A 24,839-nucleotide genomic window follows, 5' to 3' on the forward strand; every position below is an offset into this window, starting at 1 on the left:
TTGGGTTCAAAAAAAAAAAAATCCTTATTCTTTTTAACAAATAAAGGGGACAAGGCAGTCTGAAAGACAGCTAAATCCCCCGCCACTGCTATGGATAGTGAAAGGGTAAAACCTTTGATTTTAGCTGTGACCTTGACCTTGAACTGACACGGCTGACTCATGAATTCTTCACAACGTCTTGATGAGGTGATCATTTGACCAAAGTTTGATGAAAATCCTTCAAGGGGTTTAGGAGATACAGAGCTGAAACCTTTGACCTTCAGTTGTGACCTTGACCTTGAGTTGACATGGCTGACTCATGAGTTCTTGATGAGGTGATCATTTGACCAAAGTTTGATGAAAATCCTTCAAGGGGTTAAGGAGATACAGAGTGGACACCAAATGGAAGGCTCAAACCTTCGACCCTTAGTTGTGACCTTGACCTTGAGCTGGCATGGTTGACTCATAATTTCTGCACATCGTCTTGATGAGGTAATCATTTGACCCAGGTTTTATAAAATTCCTTCAAGGGGTTTAGGAGATACAGAGTGGACACGAAATGGAAGGCTCAAACCTTTGACCTTCAGTTGTGACCTTGACCTTGAGCTGACATGGCTGACTCATAAGTTCTGCACATCGCCTTGATGAGGTGATCGTTTGACCCAAGTTTGATGAAAATCCTTCAAGGGGTTTAGGAGATATAGAGCGGACACAAAATGGAAGGTTCAAACCTTTGACCTTGAGTTGTGACCTTGACCTTGAGCTGGCATGGCTGACTCATGGGTTCTGCACATCGTCTTGATGAGGTGATCATTTGACCCAAGTTTTATAAAATTCCTTCAAGGGGTTTAGGAGATATAGAGCGGACACAAAATGGCAGGCTCAAACCTTTGACCTTGAGTTGTGACTTTGACCTTGAACCGACAAGGCTGACTCATGGGTTCTGCACATCGTCTCGATGAGGTGATCATTTAACCCAAGTTTCATGAAAATCCTTCAAGGGGTTTAGGAGATATGGACCGGACACGAATTTGTTACGGACGGAAGGACGGACGCAGACCATTCCTATAATCCCTCCGCCACGGCGGGGGATTAAAAACTGCATTTACTGAGTCATAAGGCATAAAAAGGTAATGTGCTTCTCAGTCATATTATATGCTAGGTTTGGTGATTCTTGCTGAATTTTTTTTTTAATTATAAGCATTTTGGATTTATTTCACCAAATCAAAGGGAAGGGCAAAGTTCATATGCTAGTTAATAAGTATATGAGGTCTGGTGATTCTAGCTGAAATATTTTTGGAATTATAAGCATTTTTTATTCAAACAAATCAAGGCATGTTTTTCTTTAGTTTTGGAACAAAACTCGTGTTCTAATGTTCGCAATATGACCAAACATCAGTTTTAAATAAAGACAATTCTTAGCCAAAATCTAGAGGTCAGTGCCTTTAAATGTTAGTGTACTCAAAATTTTTTTCTCTGGACAATGTAAAATCATTCAGTAAAGATGCAAAAGTTATACTTTTAACTTTAAAAGTACGTTTATATTAAAAAGGAGAGCAAAAATAATTTTCTGCTTATTTTGCTAAACTTGGTCCATTAATTGCATAGAAGCATAATTTTAAATAAGCAGTCCTTGTAACTTGGCAGTTGCCTCGCCTCCTTGAATGTTGGTGATCCACAGTAGGCAGAACTATGAATTCCCTTTAACTTTGTACCATTTCATGATTAAGTGGATCAATTTTAAGTTAAGAAATAATATGGAAACAAGTTTGTCATTTTTTAAAGCTAGGGCAGAATACACCTGACAGATGAAATAACAAACATCAACCAAGTTTAAAATTTTAATAGAAAATACACTACAACTCATGTATTCCACTTAAGCCATGGATAAACAGAGAAAAATGCCTTCACACATTTTCATTCCACTTAAACCTCTTTACAAATACATTAAGTGAAACAGGCATGTGTTAAAACAATGAATTATCTACAAAGTGTTAAACATAAAGCATCATATAAACATTGGAAAATAGTTGCTGATATTTTCTATGAAGTGATACAGACTGCCTGCTTTCACTGAGAACATATTTTAAGTTACATTTTTAAATAATGTTTGTTTATGTTGAAAGATATTAGCGTACACTTTTGGCTCATTTTATCTAAACAGTCATAAAAAAATAAAACTACAGTGTTATATAATGCTGTCAATTTGTAGTACTAGCAGTGTTTATTAAGTTTCACTATGGTGTTGAAACATGTAAAGACATAATACTGTATAGACACTTCAGGCTAGCACTACAGACTTTATTCAATATTTTCTGAAGAATAAAGAATTATTCAAACATTATTACCCACAATAATTATGCTTAATATAGAAAGGCAGCCAATTCAAGTAACTTCATACAAGGAAAAAATCCGTATTTACAGGGCTCTTAGCCCATCTATATAACTTCATACAAGGAAAATATCAGCACTTACACAGCTGTGTACTGTATGGCACAATGATGATGCTGCATCCTTCAGTAGGCACATCAATGCTGTACCATAATCATCATTGAAAGTAATGGTACATTATAATCACTAAAACTTACTAACAAAACAACAAAGCTACACAAATAAAAAAGCTACTGTAATGGACAATTCCAGTGTGTAATTTGACAATTATTTCAATAATTTTACTGACATGTATGAAGTTCTACAATAAGCATGCAGAGCAGTGATGATCTATTATCAACTCATTAGGTAAACATACAAGCTCTACAAGAACATACTTTGTTTCTGTTGATCTATAGTAAATACACCTGAACACTATCATGCTATCATGTCAGTGACAGAGGCCCCATTTACATCACTGTAGAAAACCAACAATCTTGCTGTATTCACAGTGAAACAGCAACAATGTAATATGGAATTTTAACTGGGATACTTTAAAATCATAAACAAGTTATAGCAATTTAATATGTGTATGAATTGTGCTATAAACATGTATTTACTAACTGTAAGATTTACATGTGTCAAACCTCTGGAAACAGTACTGCAGTACCACATATTTAACTTCTATAGTTACATTGTGTCAAACCTCTGGAAACAGTACTACTGTACCACATATTTAACTTCTATAGTTACATTGTGTCAAACCTCTGGAAACAGTACTGCTGTACCACATATTTAACTTCTAGTTACATTGTGTCAAACCTCTGGAAACAGTACTGAAGTACCACATACTTAACTTCTAGTTCATCACTGTTCAGTAGTTGAAAACCAGATAAAAAATCACAGTACTAAACAATATGGCAAAAGTAAATAAAGAGCTTTCATAAAATAGAAAACAAAGTTATTTTTCCAGTTAAACATAAGTGCATGTAAATAGAAAGCAATAAATAGAATAAACAGCAAAATGGGGGAAAATACCAAGTGAACCCGTACACTGGTTTCATTTCAACTACTGAGCAGTGGACTTCATTTTGTTAACAAATGTGCTAAAAACTATAAGAAATAGAAACCACAAAACATATATTTACAAGTCAGCTTTTTAACCTTTGAAAAAGCCAGTATTAGACAAGAGCTGTCACGACTGGTGACAAATGCCCCCGAAGCATGCCCAAGAATGTAACAGTTGTCTGGGCAAAAAAACAACAACACACAATATGGTTAACATTTGTGTCAAATTATTTTCAAATCCCTCGATAAATGGCAGAGTTATTGACCAGACAAGAAACACCTTTGACTTGTGACCTTGATCTTGGAACTAGGGGGTCTATGTCTCACACATGACACATCATCTCAATATGGGGAACATTTATGCCAAGTACTTTTAAAATCCCTTCATCAATGGCAGAGTTATGGACTGGACAAGAAACAGACCATGTTAACCTTTAATCTCTAAGTGTGACCTTGACCTTAGAGCTAGGGGTCTGGATCTTGTGCATGACACATCCTCTCATTGTGAGGAACATTTATGCCAAGTAATTTCAAAATCCCTTCAACAATAGCAGAGTTATGGACCGGACACAAAACAGACCCGTTAACCTTTGACTTCTAAGTGTGACCTTGACCAATGGAGCTAGCGGTCTGGGTCTTGAGCATGACACGTCGTCTTATTATGGTTAATATTAATGCAAAGTTATTTCAAAATCCCTTCATGGATGGCAGAGTTATGGACCTGACAAAAAACAGACCCTGTTAACCTTTAACCTCTAAGTGTGACTGTGACCTTGGAGCTAGGGGTCTGGGTCTTGCACAAGACACATCATCTCATTATGTTGAACATTTATGTTAAGTAATTTCAAAATCCCTTTATGGACGGCAGAGTTACAGCCCTGACAAGAATTTAAACAGACAGTGCGATTTCAATATGCCCAACTTCGGGGGCATAAAAAATATATTCAATATTAATATTAGACAATGTGACTTTTCAATAGTTTTGAAACAAGTGAAGGGGTTAACAGTCCCATACTGGATACAGGGCAATGACACAAAATGTTACGAAAGGTTAACTATTATCCTATTAACTATTAGTGAATAAAAAATGTTTGAACAGCAAAAAACAAAAGTGGAAGTTTGTGCTACAAAAAAGTGGGACCTTGACTTTGAGCTAGAAAATTGTAAGACAAGTTGTCGCCTTATTGTGTTTGTGCCATGTGACTGAATTATATCCATACACGAAAATCAACTGAAATCAAAACATGACCTTTCTTTTTGAATTAGACATGTACAAGACAAGTCATCTTGTTATAATTATTTGAAAATCCTTCTATACACTAAGCTGAACATCTCAGTTTTGCAGAGATACATGGTCTTGTTTTGGTGAATGTCTGTGTTATCTGAATATGCTACATGCCATTGTTCCTGAAAAAATTTACCTGTGAGCTCCATCATGCTAGCTAATTGAAGATGGCGGTTCTACCTGTGTGCCTCCCTTGCCTGAAACAATGACTGGAGAGGCACCTGAAGTCTTCCGCATGAAACGCTGGAAAAATCATCATATGGCCTAAATTGTGTTCATGTGATTAAAAGTAATAGCTTATGCATTTGAGTCAGATGTGCAATGGAAGTATTTAGACTTAGGAATTCTTTAAGGAAAAAAAATACTGGCCCCAGCTCTTTAAATAATAATTCAGTGGCAGAATATACTTTGTTATTTAATTTAAAAAGAATTTCAGAGACAACACCACTATTATGTGGCTTTACAAAAATTACATGTACTGGTTGGGAACTGGTATCCGGACATGACCAGTTTCCGGACACATGTAATAACCACTTTATTTCGTTGTTATTCATGTAATTGTTTCATCTAGATCATTAAGATGTTTGTTCTTCATGTCTACAACAAACCACTATATTCCAAGGCTGTATAATGTTTGGTTTTGTGATGATACATCACCTGTGTTTACAAAACAACTTTGTGTCTTAATGGGGCATGAAGATAGCATTGCGCATGTGCAGTAGTTTACACTTGTCGAGGTATCAAGTGGGAAAGAAATAATTAAACTGATTGTCTGCTGATAACATGTGCTACTTTTAATTTCACGGTAATAGTTATATAAAATGCAGGGCTGTCGATTTTTGCACTAATTTTATTCTATATCTATTGGACTTATCAAGAATTCGTGTTAGATGAAATTCGAGTTTTTATATACAGCCTCTGTTTGCTTTCGTAGCTGCTACTGAACGTCGGGTTATGTTTCATGTGCATTTTTTGAGAGATTAATGATAAGGAAATGTGTAAAAATAGTTTAATTACTTATTTTGATATCAAAATAACAGCAAACATTGTCAAAATATTTTGTCCAGCTACTGGTTTACCTCATGGGGAAAATAACTTCTTTTTGTGACCCCATTTGAGGCCCCATGGAACCCATGCCTAGGCCGTTTTGGCTAGTTATCGAACTTGGCTAAGGACTTATTGGCAGAGACGTTTTGTTCAAGTTTGGTGAAGATCGGATGAGAAATGTTTGAATAGTTATGTATCTGAGTCAACCATGCATCAATACATGTATCACTGGCATCTGTGTACAGAGTGATTTTCGGTAATTCAAGGGCCATAATTCTAAAGTGCCTGGGCCGATTTGGCTAGTTATCAAACCTGGCTGAGGACTTACTGGCAAACACATTATGTTCAAGTTTGGTGTAGATCAGATGAGAAATGTTTGACTTAGAGTGCAGACAAGTGTGTACAGAGCGATTTTCGGTAATTCAAGGGCCATAATTCTGAACTGCCTGGGGCGATTTGGCTTGTTATCGAACTTGGCCGAGGACTTATTGGTAAATACATTTTATTAAAGTTTGGTGAAGACCAGATGAGAACTGTTCAACTTAGGGAGCGAACAATAGTAAAAAGGCCAATTTTCGGTAATTCAAGGGCCATAATTCTGAAGTGCATGAGGCGATTTTGCTTGTTATCAAACTTGGCTGAGGACTTATTAGTAAACACATTTTGTTAAAGTTTGGGGAAGATCAGATGAGAACTGTTCAACTTAGAGCGCGGACAAGATTTGTGACAGGCAGACACACAGACAGCAGTAAATCAATATATCTCCCACAAACTATGTGGTGGGAGACATAATAATTGGGTAGCAATTAAATTATGAACAGTTGGTATAATTCAATTTGTACTACATATCCAGTGTTACATCATGTATATATATGCATTTTAAGGATTGCACCAAAACTTTTGTTCTTATCACCAATTATTATTTGATGACACTGTTTAAAATAATGAGATGTTGATGTTCATCTTGAGAAGAAAATGACTCGCGAAAACTCTTCCTAACGACCTTTCCCAGATTTATCTACACAATTTAACTGTCATATTGGCTGTCAATTTTGCATACTGCTGCAATTGTTGATACAAAATACAGAGGCTGAAACATGTTTTCTTGGTGTTTTAATGGACAATTATGATTAAAAGTATTCAATTTTATGAATCCCTGTTGCTACACAGTGAAAAAAGGCCCGCTCTGAAATCAGTCTGCAAAAACTGAAGCGAGCAGAAGCTGATTTTCAAAAAAAAAAAAAAAAAAAAAAAAAAAAAAATGGAGCGGGAAATCCGTTGACCAAGTAATCAATTTGGTGTGGCCTATAGTAAATTTTGCATTGTTATTAATAAGAGACTATAGAAATGTGACTTTTTGAGAATGATGAACAGTTCATGATTATCTGGGATAAATGACTACATACACATTTACTGAATTTAAAATAATGTTAACATTTATTGACAATCAAATGAAGGACTGGATTATCATTATAAGAATGGTGATATTAACCTTTAGCCTCTGGGAGCAAGTGATTCTGCCTTTGCGACCAGCGCAGACCAAGATCAGCCTGCACATCCGTGCAGGCTGATCTTGGTCTGCACTGTTCACTATTCAGTCAGTAAATTTTCAATGAAAACCCCTTCGAATGATAAATGGTACTGCCCAAATTGAATGATGGACCAGTCCATTTTAGAAATTTAGCAGGGTAAAGGTTAATATTGTGCATAATATTGTTAAAAGATGTGCTGTAAAGTCTACCCAAGCGCTTCAACATATTAAACCTATTTACAGAAACTATATATGGTTTTTATGTTTATAGACAGGTTATGGTCTTGGTCAGAGTCAGTACAGATATATACTGACCCAGGTTGTGGTCACTTGTGTCCTGGTTCTGAGGAAGTTAGGGGAATGTGCTGATAATTGGTTAATGATATAAAGTAAGGCAATTTTGACTTATTCAAGGACCACGCTTTTGGTGTTTTTGAAGCAATCTTGCATGTTATCTGTGCTAGATCTTGTAACCAAAAGTATTAATTTTATGAAGACTGTGCCAGAATCAAGGTCTATTACATTTAACAGTAAAATTGTTGATACACAAAGACAGGCAATATGAGACCACAACAGCTCTCCTTTGAGCACTTTGTGCTCATTCAAAGGCAGGCTAAAACTAATCCTATTTTAAAGTACATACATGTTATTTGTTTCAGTGTATCTTTCATCTAGTGAACACCAGATCTGCAATATTTTCATGAATAGTATAACCACCAGTGACAATGTAAATTCAGGTGTTTGTGAAAGATCCTACACATGAAACAAGAAAGTCTTTTTATTTGAATCATTTTACTAATTTTACCAATGCAACGTCACAGGCAATCATGTCATGACATCACAAGTAAACTAACAAGAGCTGTCAGTTGACAGCGCACTCGACTATTCTCAGTGCTTGATAGTATAATATAAGCTATGAGTAAAACTTTTAACATTACAATAAGCTTAATCTAAGTCGAAAAGGGGCCATAATTCAGTCAAAATGCCTGATAGAGTTGCCTCCTCCTTTTTACAGACTGGGGTCATGATGGTAAACAAGTATGCAAAATATGAAAGCAATATCTCAATGGACTTTGAAAATATTTGGGGTGGTACGCAAACTTTAACATTTATTCTAAGTTGAAAAGGGGCCATAATTCAGTCAAAATACTTGATAGAGTTGCCTCCTCCTTTTTACAGACTGGATCATGATGGTAAACAAGTATGCAAAATATGAAAGCAATATCTCAATGGACTTTGAAAATATTTGGGGTGGTACGCAAACTTTAACATTTGTGTGCCTCAAAGTAGGCCATAACTCAGCCAAATGCGATAGGATAGCTCCCCTTTTTACGAATGGTAAAGATAAAAAGTAAAAATATGCAAGCAATACATCAATGAGAAAATATTTGGGGTGGTACGCAAACTTTAACATTTGTGTGACGCTCACGCTCAGGCTAACGCTCACGCCAACCCCAGGGCGAGTAGGATAGCTCCCCTATTCTTCGAATAGTCAAGCTAAAAATGTAAAATATGCAAGTTCATGTACATTAATGAATGGTTTGTGAGGCTACACTAAGCAACAGCTGTTTGAAAAACACATATGCACCCCATAACAGTTGTATCTGTTGCTTTTGGTTTCGCCATCAACACAGAATAGGTGCCAAACAGTACTAAACATTTCTCTTTCACATCTCAATTACAGTGAAATACAATTTGGAATCAAAACTGTTTTTTTTGCAAAAACACCTGTACCCAACTCCAGTACTGCCCTATGCCAGTTCAAAGCCTTCTTCAGGAATTGATTGAAAAGCAAACAGATATTCTAGCATAAAACTGCTGTTTTTGTTGTTTTCAAGGGGTTACAACAGAAGAGTAAACATGTGTTAAGAAACAGATTCTCATACTTACACACTGGTAGCACACTTTTTATATAAATGTAAGTTCCCTGGCCAAGAGTAAACATATAACAGCCCTATAACAGATAATTCAAAAGGAAATGACGTCAACATGATCAAACAACGCTGACATTCCGACACATTTCATGAACATTTAATGATGTTGATAAACAATATAGTCACTTAATCACCTTTTACACCTTGTATGCTAGAATAGCTTTAACACATGTTTGTTTCATGTTACAACATCAGAAAAGACTCTCAGGATATGTTGGTACCCTCACCCTAACAGGCTCGGGCACCAACCAATCCCTTGGGATTCTGCAGATGTTATAACTTGAAAAAGCATGTGTTATTCCTTCAGTAATTCAAACAGGCCAACATACATCAGCAAAACAACGTACCCCTTCTCCTTTGAAGAGGAGTGGGGTGGGGGATGACTAACAAATTCTGAAAAAAAAACAACAAAAAAAACATTCATTCTTTCTTTTAAACAAAATGTACAAGGCTACTTTACATAACTGTTTCTTAAAACAAGGACAAATTCAAATAAATATGATACATGTAATTTACAAAATTGAGATCTTACTTGCAACAGTATTAAGACGACTTTGTTGTCAATTTAAGATAATGATAAGCAAAAACTGATATATGACAATGAAACATTGTTGGCATATACTTTGAATGTGAACAAATCTATACAATACTATACATAATATGTTTATTGTAATGTTGATTACTACATCTATGTAAACTTAATATTTGATATTCCTATGCCTTTAGCATGTTTCTGCGTTACTTCATGACAACTGCAAACAGCAAGGTGCCTATTTCATACATGATTTTGCAATTTTTTCACATCCATCTGATTTTCACTTGAGCAAGGTCATATAAAGACAAGCAACAAACAAATGCTTACTGTCCTACACTTTTAAACTGGGGATGGGAACATTTTTCTTTTAAACAGCACACTCTGTCATGGGATGGGATCATTTCTGTGTTAAACTGCACACTCAGTCAGTGGATGGGAACATTCAGTCATGGGATGGGAACATTTTTGTATTAAACTGAACATTCAGTCATGGGATGGGAACATTTTTGTGTTAAACTGCAAATTCAGTCATGAGATGGGAACATTTTTGTGTTAAACTGCACACTCAGTCATGAGATGGGAACATTTTTGTGTTAAACTGCAAATTCAGTCATGAGATGGGAACATTTTTGTGTTAAACTGCAAATTCAGTCACAGGATGGGAACATTTTTGTGTTAAACTGCAAAAAATTCAGTCACAGGATGGGAAATTTTTCTCTGTTAAAATGTACATTAAGTTAGGAGATTGGAACATTTTCCTGTTCAAGTGCACACTCAGTCAGGGGATAGGAACATTTTTGTTTTAAACTGCACACTCAGTCAGGGGATGGGAACATTTTTGTGTTAAACTGCACACTCTATCAGGAGATGGGAACATTTTCCTGTTAAAGTGCATACTCAGTCAGGGGATGGGAACATTTTTGTGTTAAACTGCACACTCTTAACTGCACATCAGTCACGGGATGGGAACATTTTCTGTTTAACTGCACATTCAGTCATGGGATGGGAACATTTTTGTATTAAACTGCACATTCAGTCATGGGATGGGAACATTTTTGTGTTAAACTGCAAATTCAGTCATGAGATGGGAACATTTTTGTGTTAAACTGCACATTCAGTCACGAGATATGAACATTTTTGTGTTAAAACTGCTCACTTAGTCATGAGATGGGAACATTTTTGTATTAAACTGCACATTCAGTCATGAGATGAGAACATTTCTGTGTTAAACTGCACATTCAGTCACGAGATGGGAACATTTTTGTATTAAACTGCACATTCAGTCACGGGATGGGAACATTTTCCTGTTTAACTGCAAATCAGTCAAGGGATGGGAACATTTTCTGTTAAACTGCACACTCAGTCCGGGGATGGTAACATATTTCTGTTAAACTGCACACTCTGTCAGGGGATGGGAACATTTTGCTGTTAAACTGCACACTCTGTCAGGGGATGGGGACATTTTTCTGTTGAACTGCACGCTCAGTCATGGGATGTGAACATATTCCTGTTAAACTGCACACTCAGTCAGGGGATTGGGACAGTTTCCAGTTTAACTGCATGCTCTGTCAGGAGATGGGGACACTTTATGTTAAATTGTACTCTCCACCAGGAGATCAAGCACTGCACTCTCAGTCAGTAGATCAGAACACTTCCCTGCAAAGGTTAAATCTAAAGAGCGCTACAACAACTGCTAAATTTCACTTCCCTGTATCGCTCTTCATGAACCCCTACGGTTCTCTGGAAGTATTAAACATATGCTTTTTGAAACAAGATTGAAAAATAATGACCATCCCCTTTCATTTTTTAAGATGTGTTTAAATGACACTAAAATCCAACTTAGGCAAAAAGCTTTTTATCTAAAATGTGTTCAACAAAGTCATCTTTGGCACAAAGATTTTAATAAAAAATGTGTTCAAATGAGAGTCCAACACTGACACAAAGCTTTAAAACACACAATTGTTGATTTCAGTACATAAATTTTCTATATGTCTATAGGCATTTCTATCACTGATTTATTCTGTTCTAACAGCTATATATGATATGGTGGTATTGTACAAAACCTCCCTGCCATCAATACTGTATCTCCTGATAATGTTTTTTGGCCTGAAGTGTATAACATGATAAAGCACCTAAAGTCTACAATATTATTTTCATAATTTTCACATTCTTTCACAATCACTTCATAACTGCTTTAAAACTTCAAATCTTATTACTTCCATCACAAAACCACTGTATTAACAAGAAATTGTAAGTTACTAATGTCCCACACCTAGGGACATTTTCACAAAACATACTGCATGTCTATACAACATATTCAAAAGTGAGCGGACCAACATAAAAATGTTTTAAATCATAACTATATATCATATAATCCATGATGAGGTATGTAGTTTGAAAAAGTCTGGAAACCTATAAACGTTAAATGCTTTCAAATACTAATATCTGTACTTTAAAGATTTAATGTAATTTCATTTTCAAATTAGTAAAAAAAAGATACAAGAGAGCCATAGTGTCCCAAAGTCGCTCATCTTAACTTTATTATTTGACCTTGAATAAACATGACACACTGAACCATGAATAGTAATATCTGTATTTTGCATCAGGACATTTGCCCTCATTTAAACAAATCTTTCAAATATTTATGATGATCAAGTAGACAAAAAAGGGATCTAAAATGTTAACAAAGTTTTTCTATGATTTGACCCTAAGACCTAAATTTTTCCCAAGTGACCCAGCTACAAAGTTATCCTATCTTTTAAACACACAAACTTTCTGATCAAGTCTCATGAAGATCAAGTAGAAAATGTTGCCCTTCGAGTGTTAACAATGTCTTTCTATGAATTGACCTAGTGACTTTGTTTTTGACCTAGATAATCCAGTTTTGTACTTGACCTAGATTTCATAAAGACAATCTGATAAAGTTTTATGAAAATCAAGTAGGAACTGCGGCCTCTACAGTGTTAACAAGGTTTTCTATCATTAATCCTTATGACCTAGTTTTCAACCTCTGGTAACCCAATTTTAAATGTGACCTCGATTACATATAGACAATCTGAAAAAGTTCCATAAAGATGAGGCAGAAAATATGACCTCTAGAGTTTTCAAGGTTTTTCTATTAATTGACCTATTGACCTCAATTTTGACCCCAGATGACCCAATAACTAACTTGTGTGAGGTTTTATTTTGAGGGTATAGTGGATGCAACTTGACCCCGATGGTTGACCTTTGTATTATAACACATAATGAGGCACAATCTATTATTGAAAAGGAGTGTACATAAAACACGAGCTGCACGAGAAAATGGAAATATAAATTAGTGTATTGGAAAGTTTTAACTGATCAAATGTAAGTATACATACTTTGATACTGCGCTGTATACAAACTAATTCCATGTAAATATACACGGCTACCCTAAGCACCCCTTATTTCTACAATGAAATAATTGATATGAACAATCAGCCTAAGGTCAACCATCGCGGTCAAGTTGCGAATACTATATTATTCTGACAAAATTTCATTAAGATTGGGCTAGAATTTTGATTATTTTTTTCATCATGTAATACTTTACATAACAAGAGGGTCATGATGACCCTATATTGCTCACCTGTTAAACTTGACCTTGGAATCATTAAGACAAATATTCCGACCAAGTTTCATGAAGATAGGGTCATAAATGTGGCCAAGCTCTTCCTTTGATTTGAGTGGTGACCTAGTTTTTGACCCAATATGACCCAGTTTCAAACTTGCCTAGGAATCATCAAGATAACCATTCTTACCAAATTTCATGAAGATAGAGTCATAAATATGGCCTCTAGAGTGTTAGCAAGCTTTTCCTTTGATTTGCGCAGGTGACCTAGTTTTTGACCCCACAAGACCCAGTTTCAAACTTGGCCTAGGAATCATCAAGATAAACATTCTGATCAAGTTTCTTGAAGATAGGATCATAAAATTTTGCCTCTAGGGTGTTAACAAGCTTTTCTTTTGATTTGACCTGGTGACTTAGTTTTTGACCCCACATGACCTGGTTTCGAACTTGGCCTAGAAGTCATCAAGATAAACATTCTGTGCAAGTTTGTATCAAATCAAAGCATAAATGAAACCTCAAGATGGATGAAAGACCAAAATAGAAAAAAGCAGTAACTCTAGAACCTATGAAGCAATCTAGACAGTTTTCGAAATGAACCAAGATCTTATTGTGACTTAAGTTGTAAGTGTGGTATAAATCAAATGTAAAATGTCACTTCTATCGTGTTCACAAGGTGAAAATTAACAAATTTTGGCTCTTTAAGGGGTCAATCACGGGCTGTAACTCTGGAACCTATGATTGGATCTGATGGATTCATCATGAAATCCAAGATCTATTGTTGTTAAAGATATTTTGCAAGTTTGTATCGAATCAAACCATAAATGAAGTCTCTATATGGCTGCAAAAGCCAAAATAGCAAATGTTGGCCCTTTAAGAGGCCATAACTCTGGAATCCATGATGGGATCTGGCCAGTTTTCAAAAGGAACTGAGATATTATGCTAATACAAGTTGTGAGCAAGTCTGATTAAAGTTGATTGCAATTGTGGTCTCTATTGTGTTCACAAGCCAAAAATAGTAAATTTTGGCCCTTTAAGGGGTCATAACTCTGGAACCCATGATGGGATCTGGCAAGTTTTCGAAAGGAAAAAAAGATACAGTCAAACCTGTGAACAAAGACCACTCTTTGGAACAAGCAAAAGTGGTCTTTGTTCACAGGTGGTCTTTATTTGGGAGGAAGGGTCAATTCTCAGTTAGCCATTATCATGCTGATAAAAATTATTTTTACAGCTTCTTGCTTTCTTTATGTTTTATGTCGTAATTCGGCGGGTGCAAACTTGCAAATTTTCAATCAAGCAGTAATTATTATGTTAGCTATAATGCGAGTCGTGAAATTTCGGCGGATTTCAGATATTTTCATGCGGGAACGGTCTAGCTTGGTCGTTATTAGGGGGGAAATATGGCCCTTGAGAATGAATTAGGCCGGTCGCTGGTCGCGGTCGCCAGGTGGTCGCTATTCACGGCATTTTTATGAGCTTTTTTCTATGGGGGGACCAGAGACCGGTCGTTGTTGACAGGTGGTTGCTATTCACGGGTGGTTGCTAGCACAAGTTTGACTGTATTATGCTAATACAAGTTGTGTGTAAGTTTGATTAAAATTTTTACAAAATGTGGTCTCTATCATGTTCACAAGAAATTGTGGACAAACAGACGGACGAAGGGCAATCACAAAAGCTCACCCTGCCATGAAGTCAATAAAGGGAGATATATGGATTTATACTTAGTACTTTCAGAGCTATGTCCTGTACAGAAACCAATACAAGAGGGCCATTGTGGCCTTAAGTTGCTTAAGTGACCTTGACTATTTGACCTTGAATATATGTACATTACTCACTGAATCATCAATGGTAACATCAGTGTTTAGCAAACAAACATAAATCAGATCAAATGCCCCCATGGGAGGATCTTACAAGGATGCTATAAACCAAATTAAATGGAAATCTGCAAAGCAGTTCAAGAGAAAAAAATCATTTAAAGATATTTCTATTTCTATTTTCTGAAATCTAACAGAAGACAAATGGACGACTGCTGCAATTACTGCATGCTTCCCCAAACGGAGCACAAAATGTATTTTTCCCTGCATACAAATCTGGTAAAATCAGAATTCAAACCAAAGTATCATGTAAGCTTTACAAATAAAGTCAAAATTGAATTTTCCGAAACATGCGAGGTCAAAAATGTTTGAAATTACCCAATCAAAATATTTTTCTATGATATATTCAAAACTAATCAAGATATTATTTAAACAAGAGCTGTCACAGGAGACAGCGCGCTCGACTATTTTGATGCTGGATTGTGAAACTGGGCACATCTGAGGAAACTAGAGCTGTCACTGGAGTGTTTAATGACTACAATTGTGGATGAAAATATTGCACAATAGCTTAAAAATATCAACTTAAAGTAATAAGAGAGGTAAAGATAAAATGTATCAAAACACTATATAAGTATATCCTAAGCAAAAAGGGGCATAATTCATTAAATATTGGTGCCAGAGTTATGCAGCTTGTGTCATATAGTGTGGGTGATGATGTTGAACAACTATTTTAAGTTTGAATCAAATCCATTCAGTAATTACAGAGACAGAGTGAAAGTGCATCAAAACTTTTACCTAAAATTCTAAGTAAAAAGGGGAATAATTAATGAAAAATTGGTGCCAAAGTTATGCACCTTGCATCATATGGTGTGGGTGATGATGTTAAACAACTATTTTAAGTTTGAATCAAATCCATTCAGTAATAACAGAGACGGAGTGAAAGTGCATCAAAACTTTAACCTAAAATTCTAAGTAAAAAGGGGAAATAATTCATGAAAAATTGGTCCCAGAGTTATGCACCTTGTGTCATATGATAAGGGTAATGATGTTGAACAATTGTTTAAGTTTGAATCAGATCCATTCAGTAATAACAGAGATAGAGTGAAAGTGCATAAAACTTTAACCTGAAATTCTAAGTAAAAAGGGGAATAATTCATGAAAAATTGTACCAGAGTTATGCATCTTGTGTCATATGATGTGGGTGATGATGCTGAACAACTATTTTAAGTATATATCAAATCCATTCAGTAATAACAGAGGCAGAGTGAAAGTGCACCAAAACTTTAACCTGAAATTCTAAGTAAAAAGGGGGAATAATTCATGAACAAGAGGGCCAAGATGGCCCTAGGTCGCTCACCTAAGAAACACTCCATAACAGTGTAAAACATGTTTGACCTAGTGATTTCATGGAAACAAATATTCTGACCAATTTTCATTAAGACTGGACCAAAAAATTGGTCTCTTGCGATAAAACAAGCATTTTCTTAGACATGACCTAGTTTTTGACCCTAGATGACCCATGTTCAAACTCGACCTAGATTTTATCAAGGCAATCATTCTGACCAAAATTCATGAAGATCAACTGAAAAATACAGCCTCTATCACATACAGAAGTTTTTTCTTTGATTTGACCAAGTGACCTAGTTTTTGACCTCAGATGACCCATATTCAAATTCGACCTAGATTTCATTAAGGCAATCAACCTGACCAAATTTCATAAAAATCAATTGAAAAAAACAGTCTCTATCGCATACACAAGATTTTTCTTTAATTTGACCTAGTGACCTAGTTTTTGACCTCAGATAACCCATATTCAAAATCTACCTAGATTTCATCAAGGCAATCATTCTGACCAATTTTCATGAAGATCAATTGAAAAATACATCCTCTATTGCATACACAATGTTTTTCTTCGATTTGACCTAGTGACCTAGTTTTTTACCCCAGATGACCCATTTTCGAACTCGGCCTAGATTTCATCCAGGCAATCATTCTGACCAATATTCATGAAGATCAATTGAAAAATACAGCCTCTATTGCATACACAAGGTTTTTCTTTGATTTGACCTAGTGAGCTAGTTTTGACCCCAGATGACCAATTTTCGAACTTGGTCTAACTTTCATCAAGGTAATCATTCTGACCAAAATTCATGAAGATCAATTGAAAAATACAGCCTCTATCGCATACACAAGGTTTTTACGTGATATGACCTAGTGACCTAGTTTTTGACCCCAGATGACCCATTTTCGAACTCTGTCTAGATTTCATCAAGGTAATCATTCTGACCAAAATTCATGAAGATCAATTGAAAAATACCGCCTCTATCGCATACACAAGGTTTTTCTTTGATTTGACCTAGTGACCTAGTTTTTGACCCCAGATGACCCATTTTCGAACTCGGCCTAGATTTCATCAAGGCAATCATTCTGACCAAAATTCATGAAGATCAATTGAAAAATACAGCCTCTATCGCATACACAAGGTTTTTCTTTGATTTGACCTGGTGACCTAGTTTTTGACCCAAGATGACCCATTTTCGAACTCGGCCTAGATTTCATCAAGGTTATCATTCTGACCAATATTAATGAAGAAGAATTGAAAAATACAGCCTCTATCGCATACACAAGGTTTTTCTTTGATTTGACCTAGTGACCTAGTTTTTGACCCGAGATGACCCATTTTCGAACTCGGCTTAGATTTCATCAAGGTAATCATTCTGACCAATATTCATGAAGATTGATTGAAAAATACCGCCTCTATCACATACACAAGGTTTTTCTTTGATTTGACCTAGTGACCTAGTTTTTGACCCGAGATGACCCATTTTCGAACTCGGCCTAGATTTCATCAAAGTTATCATTCTGACCAATATTCATGAAGATTAAATGAAAAATACAGCCTCTATCGCATACACAAGGTTTTTCTTTGATTTGACCTAGTGACCTAGTTTTTGACCCGAGATGACCCATTTTCGAACTCGGCCTAGATTTCATCAAGGTTATCATTCTGACCAATAATAATGAAGATTAATTGAAAAATACAGCCTCTATCGCATACACAAGCTAAATGTTGACAGACGACGGACGACGGACGACAGACGCTGGACATCGAGCGATCAGAAAAACTCACCTGAGCATTGCTCAGGTGAGCTAAAAAATGGTGCCAGAGTTATGCACCTTGTGTCATATGATGTGGGTGACGATGTTGAACAACTATTTTAAGTTTGAATCAAATCCATTCAGTAATAACAGAGATAGAGTGAAAGTGCATCAAAACTTTGACCTGAAAATCTAAATGAAAAGGGGGGATAATTCATGAAATATTGGTGCCAGAGTTATGGCCCTTATGTCAGATGATGTGGATGATGATGAGGAATAAGTATTTCAAGTTTGAATCAATTTCATCAAGTAATTACAGAGATAAGTTGAAAAAAGAGAAAGTGCACCAAAACTTTAACCAAGGTGGGGACACGGAAAGACGCCGACGCCGGGGCGAGTAGGATAGCTCTCCTTATACTTCGTATAGTCGAGCTAAAAATAAAAAAGCTGCTATTATCACCTTTGGAGTTGTTTAAACTGATGTGTAACAACAATGGTATTGCCTTACATTTAAGGTAAACAGAAGACAAGAGGGCCATGATGGCCCTATATCGCTCACCTGTTATCATTGCACTTGAGGACCAAGAAGGTCCTCAGAAAAAATATCTAAGTCCAAAGGACAGGAACAACAAAGGAAAGAAATTTAACCAAAAAGAAAAAAAAATTCTTACAAGGTATAGATATGTCAAAATACACCTAAAAATTGGAGGTACCATCCATGTTGTACCACAGAAAAGTGGTCTCGGTTTTTCCCTACGGCCAATAATAAAAAAGTTACTCAAAATAAGCTATTTATATTAACGTAAAAGGGAAGTAATTAAAAAGAAAATTATTGTAAGTGAACAAAAGAAGAAACTGCCAAATAAATCTGTTGACATAAATGAAATTTCAGATCAGTATCTTCATTAGTTACGGAGATATACCCATTTTAATTTGAAATAAAGGGAGGTAATTTGACATAAAATCAGTCCATAATTATCTACCCTGATTGACTCAGTCCAGCTAATGATAATAATAAAATTTCAAATAAGTCCTATAAGTACTTACTGATATAAATCCATTTTGACTACAATCAGGGGAGGTAATCAGATATAAAATAACTCTGGAACCTACGATTGGATCTGATTTGTCATGGAATCCAAGATTTATTGTTGTTGAAGATATTTTGGAAGTTTGTATCAAATAAAACCATAAATGAAGTCTCTATATGGCTGCAAAAGCCAAAGTAGCCAATTTTGGACCTTCAAGGGGCCATAACTCTGGAACCCATGATGGAATCTGGCCAGTTCAAGTAAGGAACCAAGATCTTGTGGTGATACAAGTTGTGTGCAAGTTTGGTTAAAATCAAATCATAAATGAAGTTGCTATTGTGCAGACAAGGTCAAAATAGCTAATTTTGGCCCTTTCAGGGGCCATAACTCTGGAACCCATTATGGGATCTGGCCGGTTCAACAAAGGAACTGAGATCTTATGGCAACACAAGTTTTGTGCAAGTTTGATTAAATTCAAATCATAAATGAAGCTGCTATTGTGCAGACAAGGTCAAAATAGCTATTTCTGGCCCTTTCAGGGGCCATAACTCTGGAACCCATAATGGAATCTAGCCAGTTCAAGAAAGGAACCAAGATCTTATAGTGATAGAAGTTGTGTGCCAGTTTGGTAAAAATCAAATCATAAATGAAGCTGCTATTGTGCAGACAAGGTCAAAATAGCTAATTCTGGCCCTTTCAGGGGCCATAACTCTGGAACCCATAATGGGATCTGGCCAGTTCAAGAAAGGAACCAAGATCTTATTGTGATACAAGTTGTGTGCCAGTTTGGTAAAAATCAAATCATAAATAAAGCTGCTATTGTGCAGACAAGGTCAAAATAGCTGATTTTGGCCCTTTCAGGGGCCATAACTCTGAAACCCATAATGGGATCTGGCCAGTTCAAGAAAGGAACCGAGATCTTATGGTGATACAAGTTGTGTGCAAGTTTGGTTAAAATAAAATCATAAATGAAACCACTATCGTGCAGACAAGAAATTGTTGACGGACGGACGCACGGATGGACGGACGGACGCACGGACACACGACGGACGACGGACGAAGGGTGATCACAAAAGCTCACCTTGTCACTATGTGACAGGTGAGCTAACAAAACAATGTTAGAACAAAAGGTCATTAAAACAGTAGAGAACATATTATTTTCTAGCATGCTCAGAAAATGGCTTGTGTTAGCTGGCTTGTGTTAGCAAGATTAAATCTATGAAAAAAGAATAACACACTGTTTGATAATTGACCTCTGAAAACACTTGATAAAATATTAAGTCTAAAAAATAGGCTTACTCTTAAACAGTAACTGCAAATAAAACAACATACACATGTCCACTTGATGTTTGATGATGAATACTGTTTTATTTGAATTTCATGTAAACTGTAGGAGTTGAGTAAATAAGGTATACATGTAGTTATATTATATATGTTCATTACAGCAAATCACTTTCGACTGTTAAAATACTCTAATTATTATTCTTTTTCTCAATTCTGACTATTTCAAGGACCATAACTCCAGAGTACCAAAGACTATCTGGCTGGTTATGGTAAGGTGTCCATAATTTAGTAATTCAAGGCCCATAACTCCATGGTCACTGGTACAATCTCAACGGTTATTGAAGCTGGCTGACATATTATGACTAGAAATATTGTGACCAGGTTTAGTAAACAATAGAAAAGATCTGCTCAAGTCAGAAAGCCAAACACTGTCAATTTTCATGATTCTGCCTTTACTCTACAAGGACTTGGAGTATCTAGTTGGTTATTGATAAGAACTGAGGTATTACACAAATATACATTGTTTTCGAAATTGGTGAATATTGGGTATGAACTGTTTAAATTAGAGAGGAGGCAACTTGCGGATGCCATCTGCCCGATGCTGCTGGCACACCTACTTCATGTTCATGACCTATACGAACTTTCATTTGAATTGGATATAAACTGTAGGAGTTGAAAACACAAGGTACAAATGTAGTGTAATATTGTCAAGTGCTAAAAGGGGCTCAAGAAAAAATAGACATGAAAGTACTAAAAATATGCACACATTTGCTTTAAGCTGATAATTTATACCAAGTTTCAATTTAACTGGATGAAAACTGTAGATGACGAGTACACAAGGCACAAATGTAGTTGTAATATTGTGAATTCCAAAAAAGAAGGAATAACTCAAGAATATATATGGTCCTGAAATTCCCAAGAATATGCACACATTTACTGCAGGAGGAGTTGATGCACAAGAAAAATGCGACAGTTGAAAAAACAGACAATTCAAACAGCCGGGTCTTTCACACCAAGGTCATATATTAAATCTACAAACACATTTAAGATGATAAAGCTTTAGTTTGTTATATCAATGAATACAAGTGTGTTTACATCTAAAACAAGATGCCACGAGGGCAAGTACTGATTACCTGTTCATTTTTCAATTTAATTTGACACTGTTTGAAATATTTTTTTTACGTCTCATGATTGATTTATCCTTAGAAAGATATCAATGGAAATTCCGTAAGATCCTGATTTGTCATTAGCCTTTTAACAAGAAAAATATATTTATCAAATGTAAATGTGCAAAGTTCCACTTTCCAATTTTACTATCCAACATCCTACATCTACAAGATGCTTCAAGCAATTTTGTATGAAATGATCAAATAGTTCTTGAATAAGAACAAGCTGTTGTAAGAGAATCTTTATTACCTCTTACGTGCACCACTTTTGGCCATAAGGGGCTGTCAGTGCCACCATTTGTAGAACTCAGAATCCTTATTACTTGAGCATGTTTCCAGCCAAATCTGATCTAATTCCTTAGAATTGTTGTCGAAATCAAAAGTACAAGTTGTTTGAAGAAAATATTGATGTATGTATTGACAAGCAAAAAACTACATGCTCCCAATACTTCACCAAGGTCCTTTGGACCCAGGTTAGCTAATAATCTAGCAATATAATGTCAACCAGTGTCACTTCCAGACGTAATGCATGTATAGTTCAGTATCAAGTTATATACCAATAAAAGAAATTGTTCTTTGTTTCATATAAAATTCAGCTACTTCAGATCAACGTAGTTGCTACATTTCAGAAAGAGGTCTGCAGAATAAACACCCTACTTTTGTTTTCGAGTAAACAACTTGAAAACATGCAAATATAAGCATGTAAAAAGTGTATTATATAAAATACATTCCATGAATGAAAAAAATGCCCATGTGGCCCCCGGTTTACGTGCAAATGTGCTAAAAATGGAAAAATTAGGACCTATTCATTAGGGACTTTTTTAGATTACACCATGGAAACACATTTTTGACCGAATTACTGCTATATATCCTTAATAACTAACCTGTTTATGCAATGTACATATTACATTAGAAGGATCTTAGATAGAATTTTCTCATTAAATAACAAAATACCATGTGGCAGTGTTTCCTGTCAAGCAGCTTGATCAATGAATGAAACATCATGTACTGCAGCTTGATCAATGAATGATACATCATGTACTGCAGCTTGATCAATGAATGATACATCATGTACTGCAGCTTGATCAATGAATGATACATCATGTACTGCAGCTTGATCAATGAATGATACATCATGTACTGCAGCTTGATCAATGAATGATACATCATGTACTGCAGCTTGATCAATGAATGATACATCATACATGCACTACAGATTGATCAATGAATAATACATCACATACTGCAGATTAAATACTGTTAAAATATGAAGTAATTTAAATGTGTCCTAAACATCTTTTAAAACCTGAACAAAAATTAAAAATTGTCAATCACAGGCGCTTATTTCATGAATTCGATGAGTATAAAATGCTGATGTATATATATTTCATATCTGACTACCCAGTGATGTAAATATATAATTCCTGTATATGATCTTATAATCTCTTGATGGTAAACTGTTTAGATGATGTGGCATGTCTCCAGTATTACACAGTAACATTTGTTTCAGGTGCTGTCACATCAGGTCAGGGATAGTGGCTGAAAAACATGAAAGTTTAGCAACTCAAGCAGAAGAATGAACACTATAGTCTATGATGACCCTATATTGCTTACCTGAAAACCATTGCTCTTTAAGGGACTTACCCACACATTTTAGGTGAACAAGAGCTCGTCGAACACGAAATGCCCCCCTTGATGCATTTAGTAATTGCACAAGGAACAAATTATATGCTCACTTATGCATGTGGTTCAAATTTGAAGGCTGCAGCTTGAAAAATGTGAAAGTAGGTCACTAGGTCAAAATCAAGGTCAAATTTTATTTCGGAACACAAAACTATGCAAGTGATCCAAATTTGAAGCCTGTACCTTCAGAAATGTGAAAGTAGGTCACTAGGTCAATCTCAAGATCAAAGTTAATTTCAGTACACAAAACTATGCTTGTGGTTCAAATTTGAAGGCTGTAGCTTGAGAAATGTGAAAGTAGGTCACTAGGTCAAAATCAAGGTCAACTCATGTCAAGGTTCATCTTGCCACTCAAAACTATACATGTGGTCCAAATTTGAATGATGTAAGTTATGGACATGAATATTCTAAGTTTTTCCCTAAATAAGTCTATATGAACCATGGGACCCCTGAGGCGGGGCCTATTTGACCCTAGAGGGATAATTTGAACAACCTTGGTAGAGAACCACTAGATGATGCTACATTACAAAATATCAAAGCCATAGTCTTTGTGGTTTGGACAAGAAGATTTTCAAAGTTTTCCCCTATATAAGTCTATGTAAACCATGTGACCCCCAGGGCGGGGCCATATTTGACCCCAGGGAAATAATCTGAACAATCTTGGTAGAGGACCACTAGATTTTGCTACATACCCAATATCAAAGCCCTAGGCCCTATGGTTTTGGACAAGAAGATCAGAAACTGTTTAACTGTTCCTGGCCAATGCGACCTTGACCTTTGACCTAATGACCTCAAAATCAATAGGGGTCATCTGCTGGTCATGGCCAACCTAACTATCAATTTTCCTGAAACTAGGCCCAAGCGTTCTAGAGTTATTGGTCGGAAAACATTGAACTGTTCCTGTTCACTGTGACCTTGACCTTTGACATACTGACCTCAAAATCAATAGGGGTCATCTGCTGGTCATGACCAACCTGCCTATCAACTTTCGTGACCCTAGGCTGAAGCGTTCTTCAGTTATCATCCGGAAACCGTTTAATTGTTCAGGGTCACTGTGACCTTGACCTTTAACATACTGACCTCAAAATCAATAGGGGTCATCTGCTGGTGATGACCAACCTCCCTATCAACTTTCATGATCCTAGGCCCAAGCGTTCTTGAGTTATCATCCGGAAACCGTTTTACTATTCAGGGTCACTGTGACCTTGACCTTTGACATACTGACCTCAAAATCAATAGGGGTCATCTGCTGGTGATGACCAACCTCCCTATCAACTTTCATGATCCTAGGCTCAAGCGTTCTTGAGTTATCATCCGGAAACGGATTGGTCTACATTCCGACCGACCGACCGACAGACCGACCGACCTACCGACCGACATCTGCAAATCAATATACCCCTCCTTCTTCGAAGGGGGGCATAAAAAAC

At 36.1% G+C, this 24,839-nt stretch overlaps 1 protein-coding gene across 1 annotated transcript in view; it reads right to left on the bottom strand.

Annotated features, from left to right (window-relative positions):
• Positions 1-9,629: 9,629 nt before the first annotated feature.
• LOC123554817 (histone demethylase UTY-like) overlaps positions 9,630-24,839 on the bottom strand; it is a 473,287-nt gene continuing 458,077 nt past the window's right edge. Inside the window, exon 28 of the mRNA XM_045345168.2 lies at positions 9,630-23,268. Within this exon, the coding sequence (XP_045201103.2) occupies positions 23,251-23,268 (18 nt within the window). The 3' untranslated portion in view covers positions 9,630-23,250. The remainder of the gene's footprint in view (positions 23,269-24,839) is intronic.

Source organism: Mercenaria mercenaria, chromosome 7, assembly GCF_021730395.1.
Source record: "Mercenaria mercenaria strain notata chromosome 7, MADL_Memer_1, whole genome shotgun sequence".
Lineage (NCBI taxonomy): Eukaryota > Metazoa > Mollusca > Bivalvia > Venerida > Veneridae > Mercenaria > Mercenaria mercenaria.